Raw genomic sequence first — 24,449 nt, 5'->3', positions numbered from 1 at the left:
CACGGATGACAAGCCCCGGGGCAAGGTGCCCACGAGATAATGGGAGAGAGAAGGGCGATTGCACTCAATGCCCCCCCGACTCACGTGGGGGTAATGATTGGGAACGTGGTATTTTTAGGGGGAGGGGAAAGAGAGGAAAGGTGGTGGGAGGGGAGAATATACTCAAACAGAACAGCAAACCAAAAAAATAACACGCATGTGCCAAGTGAACTTGTCAAAGAGAACATGCACCTCTAATCCCTCGGTAAAATGCTCAGATGCAGACAGTTGAGCCATGACTGTCATTGACGTGACATTCGAGGTGGCAGAGTTGACATGTCTATGCCAAATACTCTCTTTAGGCTGAGACGCCTTAAAATGGAGGGCCACAAAAAAAAATCAATTTCTACCGCTGTCCATGGCCTGGAATCACTTTGCTGGTATTCTACTGCGGTGCATTACAGCACCACTGTTACACAGCCACACAGTCGTGTATTGATAGCACTTTTGCCAACCCACTGTTGGGGAAGGGCCTCGCCCCAAGCTGTACAGGGTTTATTTCAAAATACGTCACCCGACTCGTCATTGCGAGTTGGTGGAGGTGGGGAGCATCAATTTCGAAACAATACAGTACAAGAATGGATGTTCCTGCACCACCATCTGCTGCCACGCCGTGGCCTATAACACACGTTTTTAGGCAATGTGATCTCCCATTCAAGCATTACCCACCCTCAACCCTGTTTGGCCTTTCGAGATCTGATGAGGCAGAGCGCATTCTGTGCGAATTGCTCATCACCACATAGTTTCACGCAAACAGATTGCGCAGTGAGCACGGGGATTAAATTGGATTAAGGGTTTCAATACGCTCTTAAGCCTTGCCTGCACTATGTGTGGACATGAGCAATTACACCCCATGCAGCTACACCACTGCAAAACTTTGTTTTACGGGATTTGCCCACCTAGGCAGATGTGCGATCGCCCCCCCCCCCCCCCTCATTGTCATATAATTGTGATCTTCCGAGTGTGTGCGTGTGTATGTGTGCAGGTCTCCCACCACCTGGGGCATCCTCCAGCATCTCCTGCAGCCTCTGGAAGGAGCCGGACTGTTTCGGCCCGTAGCCGCCCTCTTGGTTCTCTTGCCTCAGCTTGTACACCTCCGAGTCGGCGAGGAGTCCACCCTTGAGGGTTGGGCTGTGTGGCTCGCTGGAACACGCGTCGAGAGATGTGGTGCAGACATGGGAAGTATAACCGTGATCACAATGCTCGCTTCACTTGCCCAAGCCTTGTGTAATTTCTGGAGAGTGCAGGAGGCTACCTAATTGATCCTGCCGTTATTGTGGAATATATTAATGTTTTGATTTAAAGCTTTCGTGACTGCAGGGATTCATATTCTTGGTTATTTCAGTAAAGTCACGTAGAAGGGAAATAATAAAATAATAAAAATCTAACAATAAAAATTCTCACAACGTTTCGACTGCAACACAAGCAATCATGATGATGATTGAGAATGTATTGTTAATTTCCCTTCTACGTGACTTTACCGAAAGAACCAAGAATATATTAATGTTGACCAAAAAACTTTGCCCAATGACGAACACTCTGATTAAAGGAATATATACGAATAGTGTACTCAATATTTGGACTACTTTAGTCGACTAGACTAAGACAACAAGTCAGTGAAATCCACAGACTAAGACTCGACAAATATTCCACACATTTTTGGAAAACGGCGATTTGCCCATGGTGCAGGCTTGCTCTCTAACAAACAAGGTTGCACTTCCCTAAAAGACTGTCAAATGTATAAGACATATTGATGTGACACTGGTAGCACAATCGGATAATAATTTAGGCAATCCTCCGCCCATCCCTCCTCCCCCAAGACACATCACAGCACCATCTCACTCACTGAGCACGATCGACATTCGCGAATCCTGGCTTGCTGTGCGACGTACCTTTGCTGACCGTCGCACGCCAAGGCCGAAGAGACCTGACCCTGCAAACTGTCCATGATGTTATCTTGAGAGTAAAGCTGCATGGGCGAGTTAAACTGCGCGTGGAAGACCTTCATGCCAGGCACCTCCACCTCAATGGGTTTGTTTGGTGCGGCCCTGGCCATGTCCTTCAGATCTTGAGGATTCACGCTAAGCAGGCTGGTCACGGACGGGGTGTTGCGACCACTGGACGAGGAGGGCACGGCGTGGCTAACGTAGGGCTGGATAAACTCGACTGGGGGGAGCGAAGGGGTGCTACGTTCACTTGAGGGCACCGGTGTGACATGCCCGCTGTCTACGGAGGGCGGAGGGGTAACGGTTCTGCCGCTGCTTTGTGAAAATGGATTTGCGAGACGTTTGGGGGACACCAAAGAGAAAGGCGTCGTGGAACGAGATCACGAAAGCAAAAAAGTGAAGAAAAGTTGAAAGGAAATAAAAGAGGAGAAAACGGGGAAAGGGACAGAAAACAGAAAGTACAGAGAAATTAGATTTCATCGAGTTCATTTTGAAAAAATATTGAAAGTACATAAGTTGACAATGCAACCGTTAAATGTTAATCGAATTATTATATACATCTACACGTTGAACTGGGCATTAATGTAAAGACGACTTTAAGCCGACATTTAAAAGATGACATTGTGGAATAGGATTACATTTAACTTATTTAAATTCACACTATAGTTGTCATGTGTCAAGTAGCCAAACAACTAATCATACAAATCAACATGTGAAAGATATAACTATATTGCGTCTAAGCTATGTCATACTTCTGATACATCTGCATTGAAAACATAACCTATAAGAGGACAAATATTTTCACCCAACAATCAATTTTGCCAATCATCTGCAACCACAGCAGGAAGCTACAGACATCAAACAGAAGGAACGTTTGACATAGCGCTCAGCTAGGAGACAAAACGACCCAGGCAAAACAACTTCTAATATTGATTGCAAGCATTGTATATTATTTTGTTTTTATGGATTTTGTTAAATGCCCTCTCCCACGTCTTTTCCCGTTTCTTTTGTTCCTCTTCCCTTACCCTCTTCCCCATGCAACAGCCTACGCTCCCCGCTCACGGTCAGCAGCGGGGCAGCGAGTCCAACCTTCTCTCCCCTTCTCAGAACCCAGGAGCACCGAGTTCGGGCTTTGGTCCGCAACATTTCTCTACCCCCTCCCCTCCCCCCCTGTTACATTCTGTGCCTTGTATCGGGCTCTTGTTAAAGTATAAATATATAAAGATTGGTTGCAAGCAGATTCACATGCACACAACGTTGTAAGGAAGCAGTCGAGCGAGACCTGGGAGGAACGTAGGGCTTCGGCCTGGCATTGAATTTGTGCTCAAAGTAGTCTTCATCCTGGCGAGAGAGAGAGATACGACTAGGAGAAACAGAGCAACAGAACAAGGTGAAGGAACGTGAACATCTTTGAGAAGCAAAACAAGGGTAGATGAAGGAGATGAAGAGGAGAGACGTTAGCCAGTGGCAAACCGCAGATGGCGCAGGATAAACGTTGCAAAAGAGTATCTGCACACGAGAAAGTCGAGGTTGGGGGTAAGAAATTCGAAGGAATATGACAAAAGGCAGAGCATGGGAAAATAAATATAGAAATTGGCTTTCATGAATCACTTGATGATGACTCGGACTGAATGTTGCCATCATCAATCATCAATCGAGAAGAGATTCTCGATTTAATGCAAGTTTTTAATATTAGTTTCAGTGCCCTCATGTAATGTTTACTTTGAGGCACTGCCATCTTTGTTGTAGAATACTCTAATTTCATTCATGTCGGCAGCTCTTCTATTGAAACTTTCAATCAGTAGGTGCCATCCGATTACTTTTAAATCACATTCTCTAAACGTGTCCACACCTACCGTATGCATGTATACGTGACGACACACTTGCTGCAACTTGATTAGTATGCAGAGAACCGATAGCAGGCACAGTCTCGTCCATGTGTACGTGCCAACAATAGTACCACGAATGCACGTGTTTAACCTTCTTACATATGAATGCCAGATCTCGATGTTCTAGCTGGTCAGATTCTAAGATGCCCAAAACTGTTTAAGTTTTGAATAAAGTTTATAAAAATATATATTGCTGTAGTATTATCTTACCAACATGCATTTTACTGTGAGATATCCGATATAAAAGATCATACAATGCCCATTACCACACACTAACAATATATAGCCATGACGGACACATTTATAGACTCTTAAATCACTGCCAACACAAAAATGTTAACATGAAACACGTGTAGAAAATACTTTAGTCAAAACACACTGTGGGTAAGTTCAGACAGGGTTAGTTACGCTTAGGTCAGGGGTCACAAAACAAGGTATATGTAACTAAAATCTTTAATTCCTTACTATATTTTAGTCGTGGCATTTTGTTTTTTTTAACATACTTTCATATATTTACACTGGATGTTACCGAACAAATCCTGCAGTGGATTCTTTGAAATGTAAACATCGTGGTGTCTAGGCAGCTCAGAGGCCAGAGTGCTGAACCAGCACGACAAAGAATCTGGGTTCGAATCCAGACAGCCACTCATGATTAAAGCATGTTCTCAAATCGAGCGAGTTGGTCTCATGACGACATGAAGAAAACAAATATCACATTACATCTTGTTATTTGTTTTACCTTATTGGGCTAAAATCAGTTCGACTGGCACATACTGAACATTTCTCTGTAGCAGGATATTTGGGGAAGTTTGACTTCCCTAGCGTGCAAATAAAAAGTGTGATTAGAAGGGATCTTAGAAGAAGTTCTCTGACATTTCCTTTTGTGGGCCACCCTCCCACACGGAGTTATGCACTGCTGTCAGAGTTATTAATGGACACTTCTCTTCATGGCATGACACAGATAGCACAATTGGTATTAAATTGTGAAAAAGACACACACACAAAACCACGTAATTTGCTTGTCTGAAAAGAGTAAAAAAAACCTGTAACACATTCAACACAATATTTTCCTAAATAAACCAGCTCACGGTGGTATTAATTAATGAATCAAGGACATTTTTTTTTTACACAAACCACCAGTTTGGATAAACAGTCGTTAGGTGGTAGCTGCCATGTGTTACATTTGCTTTGGAGAGAGACAGAGAAGACACAATAAGAACGAAACCCAAAGCAACTTTATAGGAGGACACATACACATACATAAAAAAAACCTGTAACACATTCAACACAATATTTTCCTAAATAAACCAGCTCACGGTGGTATTAATTAATGAATCAAGGACATTTTTTTTTTTTACACAAACCACCAGTTTGGATAAACAGTCGTTAGGTGGTAGCTGCCATGTGTTACATTTGCTTTGGAGAGAGACAGAGAAGACACAATAAGAACGAAACCCAAAGCAACTTTATAGGAGGACACATACGGGGATCTGCTGGCCGGTGGTGCGACGGCACACTGCGTCTGCAGAGCGTGGTGCAGGTTATCGGACGAGTAGAGCCCCGCCGGGTTGTTGTATTGGGGCCCAATCACCTTTGGGGCACTGCCCGCGGGGGCAAAGGGTGCCGGCTTGCGGTTGTGGCCGACGCCAATCGGCTTGACTTCCTGCGGATTTGCGCGAACCAACATGCACGGGGCAAGGCTCACATGCCAGTGGCAAGCATGCGCGCACGCACACACACACCCACAGGCATGCAAACAGACCTGCCAACCGACTATCTCATGTCAGAGAGTACGCCAAGCGGCCGTGCTGCTGCCCTTGCGCTGTTGTGGCTCTGGTTTTCACTGCACCGAGGCCCCAATTAGTGGCAGAGTTTAGCTTTCAATGTGTGGACGATGGTGCTTTGTCTGCAGTCAACATTGTCCACTTCACAATCAATCACTGCCAATCCATCTCCAGTATCTATGAGTGTAACTTTGTCAAGAGTCTTATACGTGATAGGAAGGATCATGAGGTATCAAAGATGCCAAAGCGATTATATTTGTATTATACTTATAGGTTGTTCACCAATTAAAATTATATCACCAATTTAGTCATGATGAACCTTGTATTTGTTTATATATGCATTTCCACAATTAATAAATTAGAACTGTAAAAAATATTTTTACAAATCACAGACGCCCAAGCTTAGCTTTGAAGCAAAATAAGGGACGTATTATGATCCAACATCAAAACTAATTATATTGGTCACGTATGAAATGCAAATAATAGTTTTCACAAGCGTGAATGCATTGGCTTTTTGTCTTTCCGTTTACTGCTAAAATACACGCGAGGTTTTCATTCACAACCTGCCACTCCGTCCAATTTACTTTGACGTCTGTCTTGAATGAGGCCAGGATGATGCCATAGGCCTGCAGGCAGCATAACGCCATGGCTGCACTGTTTGGACATGTTATAATTGGCCTAAATACGGTTTGCACCTGTGTTGGCATTTTGTATTAAAAAAATAACTTGTACAAACCCAGGTACCACAACCAATGCCTCCCATAACCACAATATCATTATGATGACCATCACAAATTAAAAATCTCCATAGAAACAGCCTTTGAAGTGTTCATTAATAATCTATGGAATAGTATTGGGTCCAATATGAATCCTTATTTTAGTTTCATATATAGTGCCGTAATTTATCCTGTACTCATTCCATCAGAATATTTAGCAAATTGGCAAGTCTGTATGAAGCTATGCAGTTTTACACCATTCTTTACACAAAGCAATGCATTACACTTTAGAGCATTCCCTGAAACTGCAGCAGAAATAGTTCACAAGTAATGTATGGGTTATGAACACATGTACACACCACTCATGAGTCTTACATTCTTACCACATATCTATAGTCAATGTTACAGCCATGCAGTGCTGTTTTGGACCTGCACTATTGTGTAAAATATAAAAAATACAGCTTGAATTATTTTTTATTGTTACTACTGAACTATATTAAAAAATGTTGTAGTTATCCATTCAACAAACAGGGAAGGATTTATTAGAAATATTTTATTTATTAATTAGCTAAATACTTAAGTTGAGTTGTTCGTACAATCACTAGTATCAAGACAGAAATTATAAAACACAACCACAATTATAAAAGCTAAACAAAATATGATTTATTTAATCTGCAGCATTTGGTAAATGCTTACACTATAAGTAAAACTCTGCTCTGTATCTCCTCATATAAAACCATATTTTTTGTTGTCCATAGTAATCAAGGTGGTTTATAGTGCATTTTTGTAAACTGGCATAACTTCAAAGCATAGGGTATGACCAGAGGAACAAAAGCTTGTAGAATTATTGAATTTATTTAAAGCTGAGCAAAATTTTACACAAAGAGCACGGACCCAAGCAAAACAAAAAAAGATAGCTGGATATATGTAACTATATGAATGGATTAAAAGCACAGTTTTTAAACTACAACCAGTAAATTGTTTACATATTCGAGAACCGTTTCTGAAAATCAGGAACCCGTAATTGTTTACAGTTTAATTTTCCATAACGAATGCACCGTTTGGCGCACGCGAACGAACAAACGGACATGTCGGCCTTTCCACTTTCCTCTGTCTTGTGCTAATATGCTCAAGTAGTGACCGCCACATCTTCCTGGCACCAATCTCTTATTATTATTATTTCGTCAAACCATTCTCTGTTAGGTCTTCCTCTCTTTCCGGTTCCTTACATTTTTTCCCAAACAACGCATTTTTTTTCGATTTAAAGCTTTCGTGACTGCAGGGATTCATCTTCTTGGTTCTTTCGGTAAAGTCACGTGACTTTACCGAAAGAACCGAGAAAACGCATTTTTTATTTTCCTGTTGCTGCCCATTCTACACGTGTCCAAATAGTGCCAGTTTACTTCTCATCACGACCTGCATCAGGTCTTCTTCTCGCTTCTCACTTAAAAGATAACGGTGCGACCTTGAAGCTGCTTGCTTGTTTGCATGCTCATTCGCCACTGCGGGTGGGTGGACAGATTTGGTCAACTCCTCTCTGTCGATCGGATATCTTGGAAGAGGTGGATGTCTAGCCCCACTTAATCCCACCACATACCAGCTGCCAATAGACTGTCCTCTTAGCAGTCTAAATGTTTAAGCAACAGAGGTGAGGGGGGGGGGATTTAATAAATTTGTGCCATATCACTGTGGCAACTGCCTTCGTTTCTCAGTTGTAAAGATCGATCATGTTACTGCTTAAGACATATCCATGTACGGAAAAGACATTAGCCTATAGCGCCCTCTGTTGAGAACACAAGCCCTACATTGCATGCTTTTACATTCAGGAGCATTTTCCAATACATATTGATATTAGAAAGAAAAAACAAGCCACACGAAGCATACACGTTAAGATGTTAAATAATGTAATAAGCTGAATTTTAATACCGGGCCTTACCTGTGGATTGAATAATGGTCGATGCAGTTTTCAAGATCCAGTGCTTACCTTTGGTACTACAGTAAACGTACTTTTCAAATAGTTAAAAGAAAACCTTCGCAGATGGCTTACCTGTGGTTCGGAAGCCAAATTAACCTTGTAGGGATGAACCTTGCCTTCCTCCATCACATTTGGCCTCCATAGAGTTGTTTGAGGCCTACACAAGGAACAAATGTAAGCACTTGATTTAGCCTACATCCTGAAAGAGATTAATAATAACACAGTATGTTTGTTGAACTTCTTTCGCACCCTACGTAGCCAACCGTGCTCATCGGAGGTGCGGGGAATGACAACTAAACACAAGAAGTAGTTCTAAAGAAATTAGCTTTCAATTTAGATTTAATAGTGCATATCTCCAATGTCTTCCTTATATCGGAAGGAAGAGCGTTCCAGACCGCCGCAAAAGTGTATCTGAAAGCGCAATAATAATGGCAAATGTTTATCCAGGAAAGACTCGCCGAGTCCTAAGACACATCTTCAAGGTCCTGTGTTTAACATTATACAAATTAAGGTATCATCTGACATTGTTATATTGTATCATTCCCCATTTAATACAAATGCAGAATGCGTAATGAAAATCTACACATAAAAAACCCAACAGGAGTATAACTTTGGTAATGGCTGGATGAACTTGTAAATTACGTGATGAAAAAAGGCAACACAGCCAATCCACTGCTGAATGAAGGACCTCCCCAGGCAGTGTTTGACATGAGGGTTGTTCGATCATCCATTACCAGTGGTTTGTGAAAGGAGGGCACCTCCCCCAGGACTGGTTCAGATATCGATAGCCACTAATAATAGCTGTGGCCAGGAACAAAAAACTACAGCGCAGTGTGCTGGGCTCAAGGCGCATAACAACTGTATCACTGTTCAACCAACCCCAGCCGTGCATATGCATACAACTGCACAGAGAGGCACACACCACAAGGAATACAGAGTTCTTGAAACACTTTAGCAGGTCACCATGTATTGCGCTATTAATAAACAAATGAGCAACACACTGCCAGATTTAATCTCTGCAATGAGGGACTTTGTTATCCAGTCAAGGTCAAATAAGTGTTTTGATGTATTTTCAATTTATAATGCTAACACTACCAAGGTCATTCATAATTGTTTACAAAGTTTTCATTTTGATTTGTTTGGATAAAATTATGTTAATCCAGAACTCACATGATCTGCTGAAAATGGCTATACATTGTCAAAAGCTTAAATAGCAATCATTCTTGGCAGAAAAAAAAATCAAGTAGGCTTCCCCCTTGATTAATTTTGTAAAAAAATGTTTTACCTTGTTGCAACACAACCCTCTACTATTTTTTTTTTAATCTGGATAATGTTTTCAATGGTCATGGTGCCCTCAGAATGATTGAAGCGAATGCATAATAACCGCTTTAAACCTTAGTGAGAAAACACAGAAATTTAAAGAATTGAATAAATTTGTACCGAGGTTTGACAAGTGAAAACAGTCTCAGACGACTGAAAATAAACAGACGTGGGGTTTGGTTGCTGGAAGGTTGGGCGTTTGCAAGATTCCATCATTATGACGATGACATTCGGAGGGAAGAGAAGTGGGCAACGACAATCTAACAGTGCTATGATACGAGGCCGAGGCCAGGCAAGGCCAGGTGAAGTGCTGGATTGTTCCCAAATGTGAAATGTCATGATGTTCATATTCTAATCAACATTATGTGCAGCTGCAGACGACATTTGCCTCGGAGACGCTGGTCGGCTGTGATGGGGAGCCTCTCTGGAATTGCGTGCCAAGCATTAGGTCATGCTTTAAGGATTTGGCAAACAACCCAGGGGTTTGATTAGTTGCAGGTGGCAAGAGCCAACGGTGGTGGGCTGTGATGTGTGCAATGTTAAGAGCATTCAGGTCGAGATGTGCCCCGATTATGTATCAGGCCTATAATCCTGCTTGGAACCTGGACAAGCATGCACACGATAAAATGGTGAACTCTTTGAAATGGAGCTTACATCGTGTGCAGTTTCCAAAAATGAACTGGATCAATGTGCATGTCTTAAAATATTAATTACATGAAATCAGTGATAAGATGTATTCGAAAAAAACGTGTCCGAGGTAAATCCTTTCAAAATGACGTGGATAATGTGCGTGATTGTATTTGCAATCTACAGTAAACATTGCCATATTTGTATAGGGGCAAAAAGCCTTTCTGAACTTGTAACCATAAACTAGCTTCTAAATAAAAGCACGCTTAAAAGTTATCGTTACTTACAAATATTCGTGTTAAACCTCACGATGGGGAGCTCAACAAATCGCGCTCGCCACTGCTCCACCTCAGCCATATACCGTGCCCCATGTCACTCCACTGCTGGATGAGGGCCTGCCCAAATCACGCAGATCATGTAGGGTAGTTGACCATAACTTCACCGTGTTGGTTATTGCAGGTTGTAAGGGTGCATGGAAGAGATTTGGGAGCACAGAAGCACAGTGCAACTACGTATTTTTCCACACTGCCCTCTGTTTTCTACCAAACATCCTCCGTTGCCAATAGCCAATCACGGCCTTAAATTAATGGTGATCGCCCATCCAAGCACCATCTCGGTTAAACAATGCTCGCCTCTCGACATCGTCTCGGGTGATTTGGACCAATGGCCATATGCCGCATATAAGTTATTTCTAAATATAGATCAGAATGCAACAAATCAGGGTAAATTAATACACACGAACTATCACGTATCACAGAGCTTAAGCGCCAGGATTGATGGCAGCTTTACTTGGGCGATAGAAGAGTTTCAGCGTGCCCTTAGCGTGCCCTTAAAAAAAGAAGAGTTTCAGCGTGCCCTTAAAAAAGAAAACATGACAAATTGCTTGATATCCTCAACTCCGTGTCACGCTGTGGTTCCCTGTGCTGGATTTCAAAGCAGAGTCCGCATGAAATCAGGGCTTGCCAAGATGTTGCTCGGCTTTAAAATTCAAATGTCCATATCGTCCGCGAAGTATTATCCATAAATCTACCGCGCCATCCAAACCCACGGTAACATGTGAGGTCTTGTTTTTATTTGACCTTAATGACATTTGCCGACATATTTGCTTATTATTGAGCTATTAAATGTAATAATAATAATAATAAACTTTCCAACCTACTGCAATAATACATTATCTTCTTGGTTCTTTCGGTAAAGATGAATTTAGCATATATATAAGCTGGGTTGGGTTATATATATGCTAAATTCCTCTTGATATGCAAACTATTTTGTCAAGGCGCTCTTCCCCCCCTCCAACCCAGCTTAAAAAGACGCTCCAAACCTGGGGTTGTCATTCAGACTCTGTCTTCTCGACAGACCTGTTCTTCACCTGAGGACGGCTGCTTGCGTTGTGGCCAAAACGTCATGAGAATGATTTTATGTTTGATTTTTATTATTTTATTACTTCCCTTCTACGTGACTTTACCGAAAGAACCAAGAAGATGAATCCCTGAAGTCACGAAAGCTGTAAATCGAAAAATAATACATTAATCAACATTATCCATCCCTTCCGTTAGCTTTGTAGTGATGGTGGGGCTGAATAACAACCCACCATGGTGTTATTTATTTAGCGAGTGTCACTGTTTAATTCAATCTCAATCCCTTTTCTTCTTGAACCTTTACCACTACATTTATCTACCTGATTTTCTTTCTTCCCTACTCATATTTCCTGTGTTCCATTGCCAGGTACAGCACCCTGTCCAGGTGGATTCTCGTAACATGTCCGACTAGCGGCACACCTCTTTTCTTTCACCTGATCTAATAAAGTTGCTTTCACTCCTACGTGTTTTTATTGCAACAATATGAAGGCTGCAGAGACTGTAAAATAACAATATAATTCGTGAATAATAACATTCAAAACATGTATGTGTGTGTGTGTGAACTTCTTTCGCGGGGGAAGGACAACAAACTAAACACAAACATTTTGTTGTATCATTCGTATTGCTTTAACCAGTTCATTTTTGTGTAAACAACTATCCTGTGCTGGAATATATGGATACATCATGTATCTGTATTTAGAAAAATAAGATGCACAAATGTGAAAAACAACACGATTGATTTACCTGATATAGTTACCACCAGGCCATTTTTATAGCACCATGCCATACTTAAATTTTAAATCTCTGCAGTAGAGAGCCCATTACATACACCCTTAGGTATTTGTATGTGCAGCACAGTGAGCCAAGGCAAGTGGTATTCCAAAGGGAGAGTTCACTAGATCACAGAGATCTACAACACGGACCAATATAGGCTTAAAGGGGGAAGACCTGTAACCCAAGCCATACTCCAATCCAGCACCTCCCCCACCCACCAGTTCACCCCGATGAACCTGTGGCTCAATAATCAGTTCAGAGACAACAACACGAAAGGGTCCAACTTACATTTAAATACGTTAAACAAACGTGAACCTTTCACTTTTATAAATATATCTCCAACATGTATGTAAAAGTTAAATAAATAATAAAAGCTGGCATTGTCACTTTGCACGGCAGTGAAATAGTGAAGTGAATGCTGTCGTTTAGACGCAAGGGAATCAGCCCAAGCCCAATGGACCCCAAAATGCATACAAAACACGCAGCAGAGCGTTATAAACCACTACAAATTATTTGATATAAATACAGTCCTTAAATCCTCAAGCTAATAAAACACTTCAACAAATTATTTCATGAAGCTACATTGGCAGCGGTGGACGAGCACCATTAACAAAATACGCTGCCTGAAAATAAAATATAACTGGCCACCTTTCGGGAAATTATCCTTCAACGCACATCATAATTTAACAACCACAACGGTAACATCTCTCTTGTCATTGTAAAAAAGACACGAGTGGAAATGATGTCAGGTGTAAAAATCCCATCGTTGTTGACTTTACCCCTGATAACTCTAACAAGTGCTGCCTACATGCGGTCATGCAGCTGCTATGTGAGCATTATGCAATATCGACCAAATTAATGGGACAATTTAAATGCACTTGACATGCAGACATAATTTGGAGTGTGGCGGCTCTTTCGACATGTTTTGTAACCCATGTCGGCAAGCGTTTTGCACTTCATACGCTCATGTTATGTTGTTATTGGGTGTCCATTAACAAACTGGCATACGAGAGATACATTTCAGCGAGGTGCATTTTTTTATTCACTTTAAATAACAAAACTAAACTCCTGGACCAGATAGCATAACTGTGGACAGTTATTTAAGAACATAAATACATCTGCAAAGTGGAACTCAAGATGAATGACAAAAACATACAAGAAATGTCCGAGTGATCAACTCTAGTTATCGAGTTGGTTGAAGCCAATTGCCCAGCGAGTGTTAGGGTAGTTGTACAGAAACAGTGCCTCTCTGTATTAGTACTTAACCCATCCCAATTGTGCAATACCTTCAAGGTAAGAGTTGCTCTTCATTGGTTTGGACATTTGTATTTAGATACTTATTTGTTGAATTTAATATACATACGACAAGTCTATTTTTTTATTAGTCTATCAACGTATTATTTAGTATTTGGCTAGTATACATTTCCACGTGATAAGCCACTTCGTTGTGCTATCTTTGTGGCCAGGTCGCTTCTGAAAAAGAGCCATGCAGCTCAGTGGGCCTTACCTGGTAAAAAATATAAAGTTCTTGTTTTTTTATGGGCTCTCTACAGCTCCTCTTTGGTGGAAGCCCTTACACCAGCAATGGCTTGAGCGAGCAAATTCAAAGGTGCATCGTAGCGTATTAAAGTACATTATCATTAGCGTAGTCTAACACTTTATCAAAACTCATGCCGAATCTCATGGACCGATTACGATCGATCCCATGGAAACGTAGAACAGATCGGCCCAATTGTAAAATAGATCTTCAATACGATTCGGCCCACGTGGTCCATTACAACAACCAAAAATGACACCAGCCCTAGCAGAAAACTAAACGATATTTGCAAGTAGCTTTCACGTAATGTAGAACAAAGTGAAACCACTCCCAGGCAGATGCTCATGTGAAGTGGGAGCTGAATTAGGAGTAGCAATAGGCAAAGTTCAAATTCCCACTGTCGAGGCTGTTGTTGTGCAGGGCAAGTAACCGAACCTGGATGGGGCAGTGTGGTGGTCACGTATACAGCAACACAACACTAAATCAAAGCATTCTTCATTTCTCACAAGGAAGACATGTAGGCATTTTGAAAGGTTCAAACACCAAAGTTTATGTAATCCAGCTACCTGCCTGGGAAAGGTAGCTGCACAGATTCAAGCAAATAAGGCGTAAGTGCATTTAACTACATACATACATTCTAAATTTCAGATACATTTTGTTCGAGTAAACATTTTCAGGACTGGCCCTGGCCATTCTAGTGCATCTACAGCACAAACAGCAAAGGACAAACTGGCATGCGCAACACTTCTTTTAGAAAATCCCTCAGCGCTTCACGACTCCCAGCAGGTGTATCATATTACTGGGGTGGTAGGCGGGGGGGGATCAGCCTGGACATGTGACTCCCCAATCAATCCTTGAAAATAGTTACTGCCACAAACAAGAATCATACTTCGGAAATTATTAAAGTGGCTAATGATCCACTTTTAGCAGCACAATGGGGGGAAAAGTGAGGTGCTTCTTTGTCAAACTCCATTGACATTCAATTTAAATGGATGTAACTTTAATATATTTATAGTGAATACACATTTTTCGTTGTTAGGTTGTTGCCATGGCCCGGGGAGTACAGTCGTGTATATTGCCGCTTGTGGCAGAGGTTCTGAATTTGAGCTCCATCGCCGCCCTGGTTAATACCGCGGAGTATATAAACCATACAGGCTGTGCGCGTACTGCAAAACTAGCTGCAAGACTGTCACCTTACGTGATAGCCGTGAGCTATTAGAATGCTGTGAATAATACTAATGCTTTGATTATTTGACTTGTTGTCCACTTAAACATTTCCTACTTGTCAGGTAGTTTATGAGATTTCGAGTCGTAGAAAAGATGGTAATTTTTTTGACATGATGACATTACTTCCACGTGGACAATATATATATATTTTTTTAAATAAGCCTGCACTTACATCATTAGACCTCGTTTTGCCAGTAACAAAATATAATATGTTTTTTTCCCTTTTTTCTGTCACCAAAACTGAAACCTTTTTACAAGAAATCATGTCTGCATTAACCACAATACTTGTGGTCAAAATGCAAACAAAAAACAGATAATATATGCATTGTCCTTGAAACCGATTGGTCCACACCAGAGACAGCTTTCTTTTGAGCCTCGTCTCAATTGGTGCTAGACCAGAGGACGCCAAAAGGCGTACAGCTCAAAGACAATGCACATGTTATAAAGCCTGCACTTGTGTCTCAAAAATTACCTCAACCTCTTCTTCTGAAATGCACATGATGTTAACCGAAATATAATTGATTAGTTGAAACTCAATTTGTATGAACTATCTAACGTAACTTGAGTTGTGTGTTGACTGAACATAAACAAACCGCTCAGTAATATTGGAAAGCCTTTGGAAGGAATAGGGTGCACAAAAGTACGGGCCACTGGAGCACAATAACCACACTTTACAAAATTAATGTTCTTAAGCACATATTAGAAAATATTTTTTATATAGGAATGCTAAAAGTGGGAGTAAATTAAAATGTACGTTGCTTTATAGTATCAATCTACACGTAGGTTAAAAAGGCACCTCTTTTGCATACAGTTGTCAAGTAATCTCAAATATGAACAAGATAAATTGCCTCAATAAACAACACTATGATTGATTGAGTTGATAACTATCGTTCGGACGTGTAATGAAGTCCATAAATCACAATGCATTAAAGGAGAACTCCCAATTTAATAGTTGAAACTAAAAACTCTCACTTGGCTGTGATCCAAGCCAAGAGCAATGCAAGCATTTAATCAGCGGAATTTACCAGGAACAAAAGTTATCTTACACAGGATTCTTGGAATGTTATATTAATGAAGCAATTTAGATACAGGATTCACCTACAACCCATATACATGCTATCATCACCAACTGATTATTGCTAATTATTTACAGCTTGAATCCCTTATATTTTGCGCACACTTATCCGGCAGGGTCCATATCTTTTTCACTCGGAAGGCCATTCCGTTTATAGATTCCGAGCACGTGCAAACAATCACCTTTGTTGCGAGTCTCCTCACTGGTCGAAAAAAATACCATTTTCGAGGGTCCTTCAAGTTGGACTTTAAGATCTTGTTAAACACCCTTGCCATGCACGTTGGGTTTCAAGTGCAAGGGTGTGGGGCTGGCCCTTTATACAACTAAAGCTTTACACAGTTGACATGCACTTTCTAACAATTCTAGACCATGCAGCACTTTCCTTATCACACCTTCCAGAGATTCCAAGGTTCCAGATGTTCAAACAATGGGGTGATGTAAAGCACATGCGCTGGAGGTTCAAGTTCTACGTGCAGGATAAGTAATACAGCATTATTTTTCTTTGCTATTTAGATCAACACTGAAGAGTGACGTTATCAACAGTATTACATAAAATATGAAAATGTAAAGTTGCAGATCTGCCATGACTTGCTCAAGACACTGCTGGTGGAAGGGACCTCCACTAGACGGAGGAAGGAGTACCCACACTTTACTCCACCACACACGACCTGCTGATAGACTAACTACGGTGCACCCATTTATACCTCTCGGGAGGACAGAGGCACGCAATCAAAGAAACTTGTCCGTGAACGTATCTTCTCAACTCTCTTTCAGGAGGGCCATGTGTTCCCATTTATGATTGTTTGTAATGTGGGGGAAAAGGCATACCCAACAGAATACCCACACATATTAAGGGGTAACACTCGACCTGCCATTACAGCAAGCAGTTGGGTTTTACTAAATACAGTATATAAGGTCACACGATGGATGCGTACTGAACTTATCTTACTGCCCTGGCACGTCTAGTGCCACTTGTGCATGTTCACAGTTCTATCGTATGGAGTGCATTCCACATTTTCAAGGCACTCGGTTATCAGCTGCCAATGGCATTTGGCCGATTATGTTTTACTTTGGCAACTGCTAATTGAGCATATGCCTTGAAATGCAGTACTTAGTTGCATTCCATTAACAGCACTGCAGTTCAAAACATCATTAAACATATGTGAAGAATTTAAGTTCATACAGTATGCATACATTCCAACTCACAGATTTGTAAGCATGAAGGAATACTGGGCATGATTCTTATTTGTTTGACAGGCGTTCATTCATACGTGGTTGGTGGCCGTGAGCAGACATGGACATTGCCCTCTGTGACAGGGTACACGTCACACAACGTCCTCGCTTCCACACTGCTGCCCCCATACAAAAACTGGTCTGGCCATTAACAAGCCTATTGTGTGCAAGGCCTGAAATGACCCAAATACAGTGCAGTCATATTTCACTTAAATCTCTACAGCACAGTATACTGTACAATCTTTTAAACAATTATACTCAATCTAAAACAGTTTCATATTAAGATGAGGACAGCAATGGGCGAAGATGCATTTAAATAGAAGAAACAGCTCACGATGGCAAATGTTGACGAGAAACTGATCAATGCATGCATCAGAAGCTTAGGCCACTGAGAATGGACACTGCTGGGAGAATGGACAGGTTTTGAAATGTGGATTTGACAAAAAATAGAAAAGACCGGCTGGAAAGAAAGAAAGACGAGTGAAGACGTGTTAGGATAAGACAAGCAAAGTCAGGTTTGCAAGATAATCGTACAAATAAAAACAAAATACAATTGGCCGTATTGTAAACGATGAACGCTCGATGAGAGACGTGTGCGAGGGATGAAGGGACAGGAAGAGAACAAGGAGCCGTAAGAGGGAATATTGCTAAATGAGTTGAGGAAGGAAGACATTTTGAGGATACAAAGAGAAGAGCAAAAAGACAGGGGAACGGAGAAAATAGCGAATACTTTGACGTATGCCGAGGACCCGCTGAAATAGAGAAGGCACATATTGTATTGGACTATAAACGTGAAAGGAATTCACGACGTCGCGATTGCAGACTATATGTCCTTTAGATTTGAAGCTTTCGTGACTGCAAGGATTCATACTCTTAGTTCTTTCGGTAAAGTCACGTAAGTAAAAAATGAAATTAAAATTAATAATTTTAATTTCATTTTTTACCTACATGACTTTACCGAAGGTAAAAAATGAAATTAAAATTATTAATTTTAATTTCTTTACCGAAAGAACTAAAAGGACATATGTCCTTTACTTCAACCATCATAATATACAGCCACAGAAGCTCAAGCCTCGGCGCCAGAAGGACTCCCTGGCACCGCCCTGCTCTGTCCTGATATAACCCCAACCAGTCCTGCCACCTTAATTTGGAGCTTTCGTGACTGCAGGAATTACTCTTTGGTTCTTTCGATAAAGTCACGTATAAAGATAAAATAATAAATTAAATAATAGTATACGACGTTTCGATTGCCTCGTCACAGAGACGTTCTCTCTCTGTGTGCCGATGTGTGTTCTCTCTCTATGTATCTTGTGATATCTGTCTGCTTATGTCTGTCTATAGTTTTCTGGTTAGATTTTTGTTTCCATTTCTTTTATACCTGATGATTGCTTGTGTTGCAATAGAAACGTCGTATGCTATTATTTAATTTATTATTTTATCTTCATACGTGACTTTACCGAAAGTACCAAAGAGTAAGTCCTGCCACCCTGGGTTTATTCCCCATTATCCACTCCAGCCTGTCAACCACCTGCAGACTTGTTGCCCATTGTGTATGTGGGTGCAGACTCACTCCCCAACCCCATCATTACCCAATTGTCTTTGATATTACACCTCTGCAAATGGTCGGAGTAACTTGCTTTGTTTCATGCACAAAAGGGTTTAATAATTTTGTTACATACAGTGCCGTATTTTAATGTTAAAACCTCTTTCGCACCGTACGTAGCAGCCATCCCACCTGTGTATAAACTTTTTTTTTATCCTCAGCCACGAGAGGCTGCTACATTCACCACAGCATTACCATTTTCACAAACACGGGAACACAATTGCGAGGAGAGCGTATCGCTACACCCCCAACATATACATGTGCGTACATTACAGTGCATCCACGCTGGGGCGTGTAAATGCATAATCGCTTGCACTTGCATGTGTGGACTCGTTTCCTGTCTTGTTACCGCCCATTGTTGCTGCAAACGTTTTTCCTGTGAGCTCAACCGTTTATCACCACGGAACAATAAACAGCACCGAATTGCAGTTTTTTTCTCTCTCCCCTCTCTATCCATTAAAAGTCCATCCGAATTGTGCCAAGAGAATAAGAACCCTCAGGAATCTCACGGGCAGCTCGTCGCGATGTAGTGAACTTACGCGAAATCTCACAAGCACCCAGGGGGGACACGTGTCCAAAAGGTGAAGGAGCATCATTACCCGTCCCTCTGTCAGGTTTCTGTGGCAGCTGGTGCACAAGGGTGCATTGTACGCCGAACATTCATTCCCACATGCTTACCGAACTCCCATTCCATCCTGTTTCAGATGCGACGCGAAAAAATACCTGCCGATAGACGAACTGACATAACTATCGGTCGATGTACAAGAGGCAACCACTGGCAATCAGTGGTTGCCTCTTGTGAATGATATTTACTTCAGAAGTATCTCTTTTGAAGGGGATTTGCATGATTTCGTGTGTTTGGGTATGATAATGTTTCGCCTGTTTTGCCAATCGCCAAGTGGGCTTTTTAAACAGAATTTAAAAAATTAAGAACGAATAGCTGCAATGTTTTTGCTATCCATTTAACAGTTAAATTAATGTATGGCGCTCCATAGCTGTATGAAGGCCTCCCACGGCTGCGAGGTCATGGTGCTTGTTTGACCGTACGCAACCACACTGGTCAATGTGGGTTGATGAACGGGGGAGTAGGGGTCCAACAAAGGTGCAAATGTAACTCTAGCCACCGATGTTAGCCATGGTCGGTGATCAGACTTGGATCACCAGGTTCGTAGTGCGGTGCGGTAACAATTGTGCCACCGCTCCACTCTCATTGGTCTGGTATCTACCTATCTATCACATCTGATTTACAAGATGGCTCCGTAGGTGCTTGACAATTACCCCACCACGTGCAAGTGGGTGGCACAGCACGTCCCATCCCACCGTGCGGATTTGTTTTTTTTTTAAATGTGCGTGGCACTTGCCGGTCGATCTTGAGCGTGAGCGTGGCGGTGCTGCACGCCTTGATGCGCTCCTGGGCCTCAGCGTGGGTCATCTCCTCCGCGTTCTCCCCCTCGATGGCCAGGATCACGTCGCCGGGACACAGGTTAGCCGAGGACGCGACACTGCCGGGCGTCACCTGGGAACGTGAGCAACAAAAGATGAGACAGCACACGCGAGCGCGTTAGCCTGAAACGCACCCTCGAACACACACGCACACACACGCGAGACAGGCGACTGAGTACGGTTAAGATCACGCATGGCATGCATAATAACATACTTAAGCGCATATGTGCAAATACACCGCTGAAGAATGTGTATGCTTTGAATGAATGTAGGGTCAACAAGGGGCATTTCTTTACAAGGATCTGTACAAATGAATGAGCAAACGTGCATTTGAGGCGAATCCCACGCCCACTATAAGCGAGTGTGTTTAACAGTGGGGGCATAGCGAGACGTGATCGAAATTGTATCACAACACCTGTGCACGATGGTAATTTTCCATAAACAGACTGGAAAGTTTTGAGATGCGAGCATGGTCACAAGGGAGAATATGGGTTGGATGGAGAGATAAGAGTTTAACACGTAGGCTTTCGTGGCCAATATCATTCAAAATAAAGGTTTTTGGATTTGAATAATGATGAAGGATGGGTTTAGGAGGAAACTCCAGTTGAAACAATCCAGGAAATACAAACGATGTTTATTGAGCACATTTTCAGGAGGTGAAAACATTACAAAGAGGCCTAGAGGCAGACAAAGAAAAATTGCTTCTTGATTACCTGAAAGGATAGGGGTCTAATGCAGTGAATTGAAGAAGCAAGCTAAAGATCGGACAGGATGCTTGAGCCAAAAACTTAATAATGAAAATGCGCATCAAAAACCGCCATTACTATGTAGAATGGTGGATATGTTTGCCAATGCCCAAGGCCAACGCTTAGGTGTCCATGCGGTTCTCAATAGGCCATACACTCGGCAACAACAGCGCAATTTAAACTGTCATAACCACGACATCAAAGGATACAACACCACACGATCTTCCACGAGAAGCTACGAGCGCATCATGGCCACATTAAGCGTCCATTCACAACGGTTATGGTGCAGAAGGAAGGAGTGCCCAGGGCCCAAGTGATCGCATTCTGGGGGAGAGGCTCCCCGCCGGATGGGGTGGGGACCCGCATTCCGTTTATAGCCACAGTCACCCAGGACAGCTGTCATCACCTGCAAGCCCAGAGTGGCGCAAGGCGAGATGTCCTGCTCGTGCGCATGTGCTCAGCTATGCACGAGAACTCCTTTTGCCAATGCTTGACGATGGCCTCCCCAACGCCCTGGCCAATTAACCGCCCACACCCACGGTGTTAACTGCCGTTTGCGCAATGGTGTAACGGTCACGTTCTATATATTCACACATCCGACCTTTGCAAAGATCCACCCACACCACAATCCCCGGCGAGTGAGTCAGCCATGCAACGCTGTCCTGCAACTTGGCCAAGCTCGTCGGTGTGGGTTGGTGAAGGTGGAGAGCACACATGCGGGAGCATTGAAATATAATACGGCGATGTACGTCTGCACTGCACTCTTTTCAGCAGAAGCGTAAGATTATAATAAATGCATTGTGGTAACTAGAAGGCAGCCAACAGGGCAATCTATTCGGTGTCTCCAGAGACTGTGAAGAGAGCGCGAGCTTGACGCAAACAGGAAAGCATGAAGTCATTGTGTGGGAATACTTTGACGGATCAACAGTTGTACAGATAACTCCAGAACATCCTTGCAGCAGAGATGGCCATGCTAAATTAGATGTTGGGAAATATCTCGAATAGAAAGGAATTTGAAGTTTAATCCATTGCAGAAGTTATTGTTATTCAACTCTAGACTTAGATGGAAATCTAGACTTACCTGGTTTGGGTATGTATTGAGAATAGAGTGAGAAAATGGCATTAGCAGGGTATGGAGATGTTACCGGTGCAAGGCAAAAGGATAAAGGAGACCAAGAGTGAGATGGCAGGATCTGGTTGAATGAGATGTGAAAGAGATGCGCGGAGAGTGGATTTAACTTGGGGCAAACGTACATGAGGAAACAATATCTGAGCATCAAAACAAATGTAACTTCTGGCTAAACTAAAGAATTCGATTCTTGCAGATGTATATATTATGGTCTTGCTCTGAAAGCCTTCACAGACATTGGCTTTGGACGAAATGCTAGCACAGACGTTATGAACAATGGAGTGCTTTAAGCAAAGAAAAATTAAACCACAATTTTTTCTGGCGAAAGGATAGCACATGTGAGGGAAAAATAGCTAAACGTGCATTTTGTTAATGGCATGGTGTCAAAAATGGAAGAAAATAAATATAAAATTCAGATTTTGTAGTGTTGTGCCTTTAGTGCTGAGAAAAATGTGTTTATTTGAACATTCAGCATATGTAGCGCTTCTCACACTCTAGTTTGAACGCGTCTCCAGAGGCAATGCCTATCCAGATATCCATATCTTTAAAAAAAAACAGATGCTAGCAAACTACTATTGCTTAAGTGAAGAAATCGTATGAAAACAGCAGAGGGATGGTCCACTTGTGTTTAGTTTGTTGTACGATTTAAAAAAATATATGAACTGCCTCTATGGCTAGTGATTTGTGCATCTAGTTTTTTTTAGGAGATTGAACTCCAAAATATCAGCTCAAATCGGCTAATGTCCCCTATATAAAATTAAGCATTTAAACATTTGAGTAACATACCTGGCAAAAAGCACCGAGGTCAGACACGCGGTAACTGAGGCGATGCTTTTTCGAACGTGACTTCAGTAAAAGTGTTCAAAAGTGAGGCATTATTTTTACCGTCGCCTTCACCCTTTAACGCATACTCTTTGGAAAGCCATCAAGGGACACAAGAAACCCCCCTCGGCATCATAGACCAGTTGTGCTTCTGTCGTTTGGGTTTTAGACTGTGCGAGTATATTTAGAAAACAATCTGCAAGACTGATCACATGAGCTTTAGCGACACACAAGGGCAGAGGCTGCCCAGCCAACGCGGGCAGAAACACCGACACACGTCACCGGAATGAGAGGCCGTGGCTGGGAGGCGAGCAGTACACAGCTCTCTGGCTGCACTCCACCGGAGGAAACCTTCACTCGCCTTTCAAAAAAGATTCCATGCTTGTACTACAGCGCTGTTTATTTAGACATAAAAGCCTAGCTTCTATCTGCCCTGTGACTCTCGCACGAGCTGCGTTCAAACGCATAAAGGTCTTCTTCAAGCTAACGCCGATGCATTGGAGGGCAAGCCGCTTTAAGCTGGCATGTTTGCATTTCCTCTCCCAAATGTTTTCAGTGCATTAAGATCACCGGCCACTATGAGCCAAAGCTGCCTTTCAAAACTCTTACTCATTCCAAACGACGACGGACGAACGTGCCCCGACATTTCGCGACGGTGCCCTCTTAATACACAGGTTATGCTCAAATTGTTACCACACCAACATCCTATTTAACCTCGACTTGTTCAATTCAGAGATCTAAATTGGTGCAGCGTTTATGTATGTATGAAAAGGTATCTCTTCATGGGAGTTATGTTCAAGTAGCTCATCATTCACTTGGGTAATTAATGAGCAGTGTCACGGTACTACATTTACATATATTTGGTGATTTAATAGTTGAGTCCCATACTGCTCAATAATGTGTAATATTCTCCGTGGGCTTTTTGCAATACCAGTATTTATACTGTACATACAGAAATTTGTCAGTTTACAGACATCACCTACTCTTCTTCTTGGTTCTTTCGGTAAAGTCATGCTCCAAGCGTGGTGGTGTTTCATTCAGACGCTGTCTCCCCGACAGACCTGGTCTTCACCTGAGGACGGCTGCTTGCGTTGTGGCCGAAACGTCGTGAGAATTATTTTATTTTATTTTATTATGTTTTATTTTTATTATTTTATTACTTCCCTTCTACGTGACTTTACCGAAAGAACCAAGAAGATGAATCCC

The 24,449-nt window shown here is 42.0% G+C and overlaps 1 protein-coding gene across 4 annotated transcripts in view; it reads right to left on the bottom strand.

The window, feature by feature from the left end:
- The window catches only part of PDLIM3 (PDZ and LIM domain 3), a 42,159-nt gene that overhangs the window by 2,025 nt on the left and 15,685 nt on the right, over positions 1-24,449 (bottom strand). For 2 of the 4 annotated variants that reach the window (XM_078859707.1, XM_078859708.1), the window contains exons 3-7: positions 20,465-20,619; positions 8,422-8,506; positions 3,268-3,326; positions 1,932-2,297; positions 1,034-1,182 (exon numbers count right to left, since the gene is read on the bottom strand). In XM_078859707.1, the coding sequence (XP_078715833.1) occupies positions 1,034-1,182; positions 1,932-2,297; positions 3,268-3,326; positions 8,422-8,506; positions 20,465-20,619 (814 nt within the window). Of the gene's footprint in view, positions 1-1,033; positions 1,183-1,931; positions 2,298-3,267; positions 3,327-5,358; positions 5,538-8,421; positions 8,507-20,464; positions 20,620-24,449 lie in introns of all 4 variants that reach the window. The other 2 variants (XM_078859709.1, XM_078859710.1) reach the window with 2 other exon arrangements.

The sequence above is a fragment of the Lampetra fluviatilis genome, chromosome 9 (assembly GCF_964198595.1).
Source record: "Lampetra fluviatilis chromosome 9, kcLamFluv1.1, whole genome shotgun sequence".
NCBI lineage: Eukaryota > Metazoa > Chordata > Hyperoartia > Petromyzontiformes > Petromyzontidae > Lampetra > Lampetra fluviatilis.
Note: the sequence above shows the minus strand (reverse complement) of the source record. Positions and strands in the feature narration are given on the sequence as shown.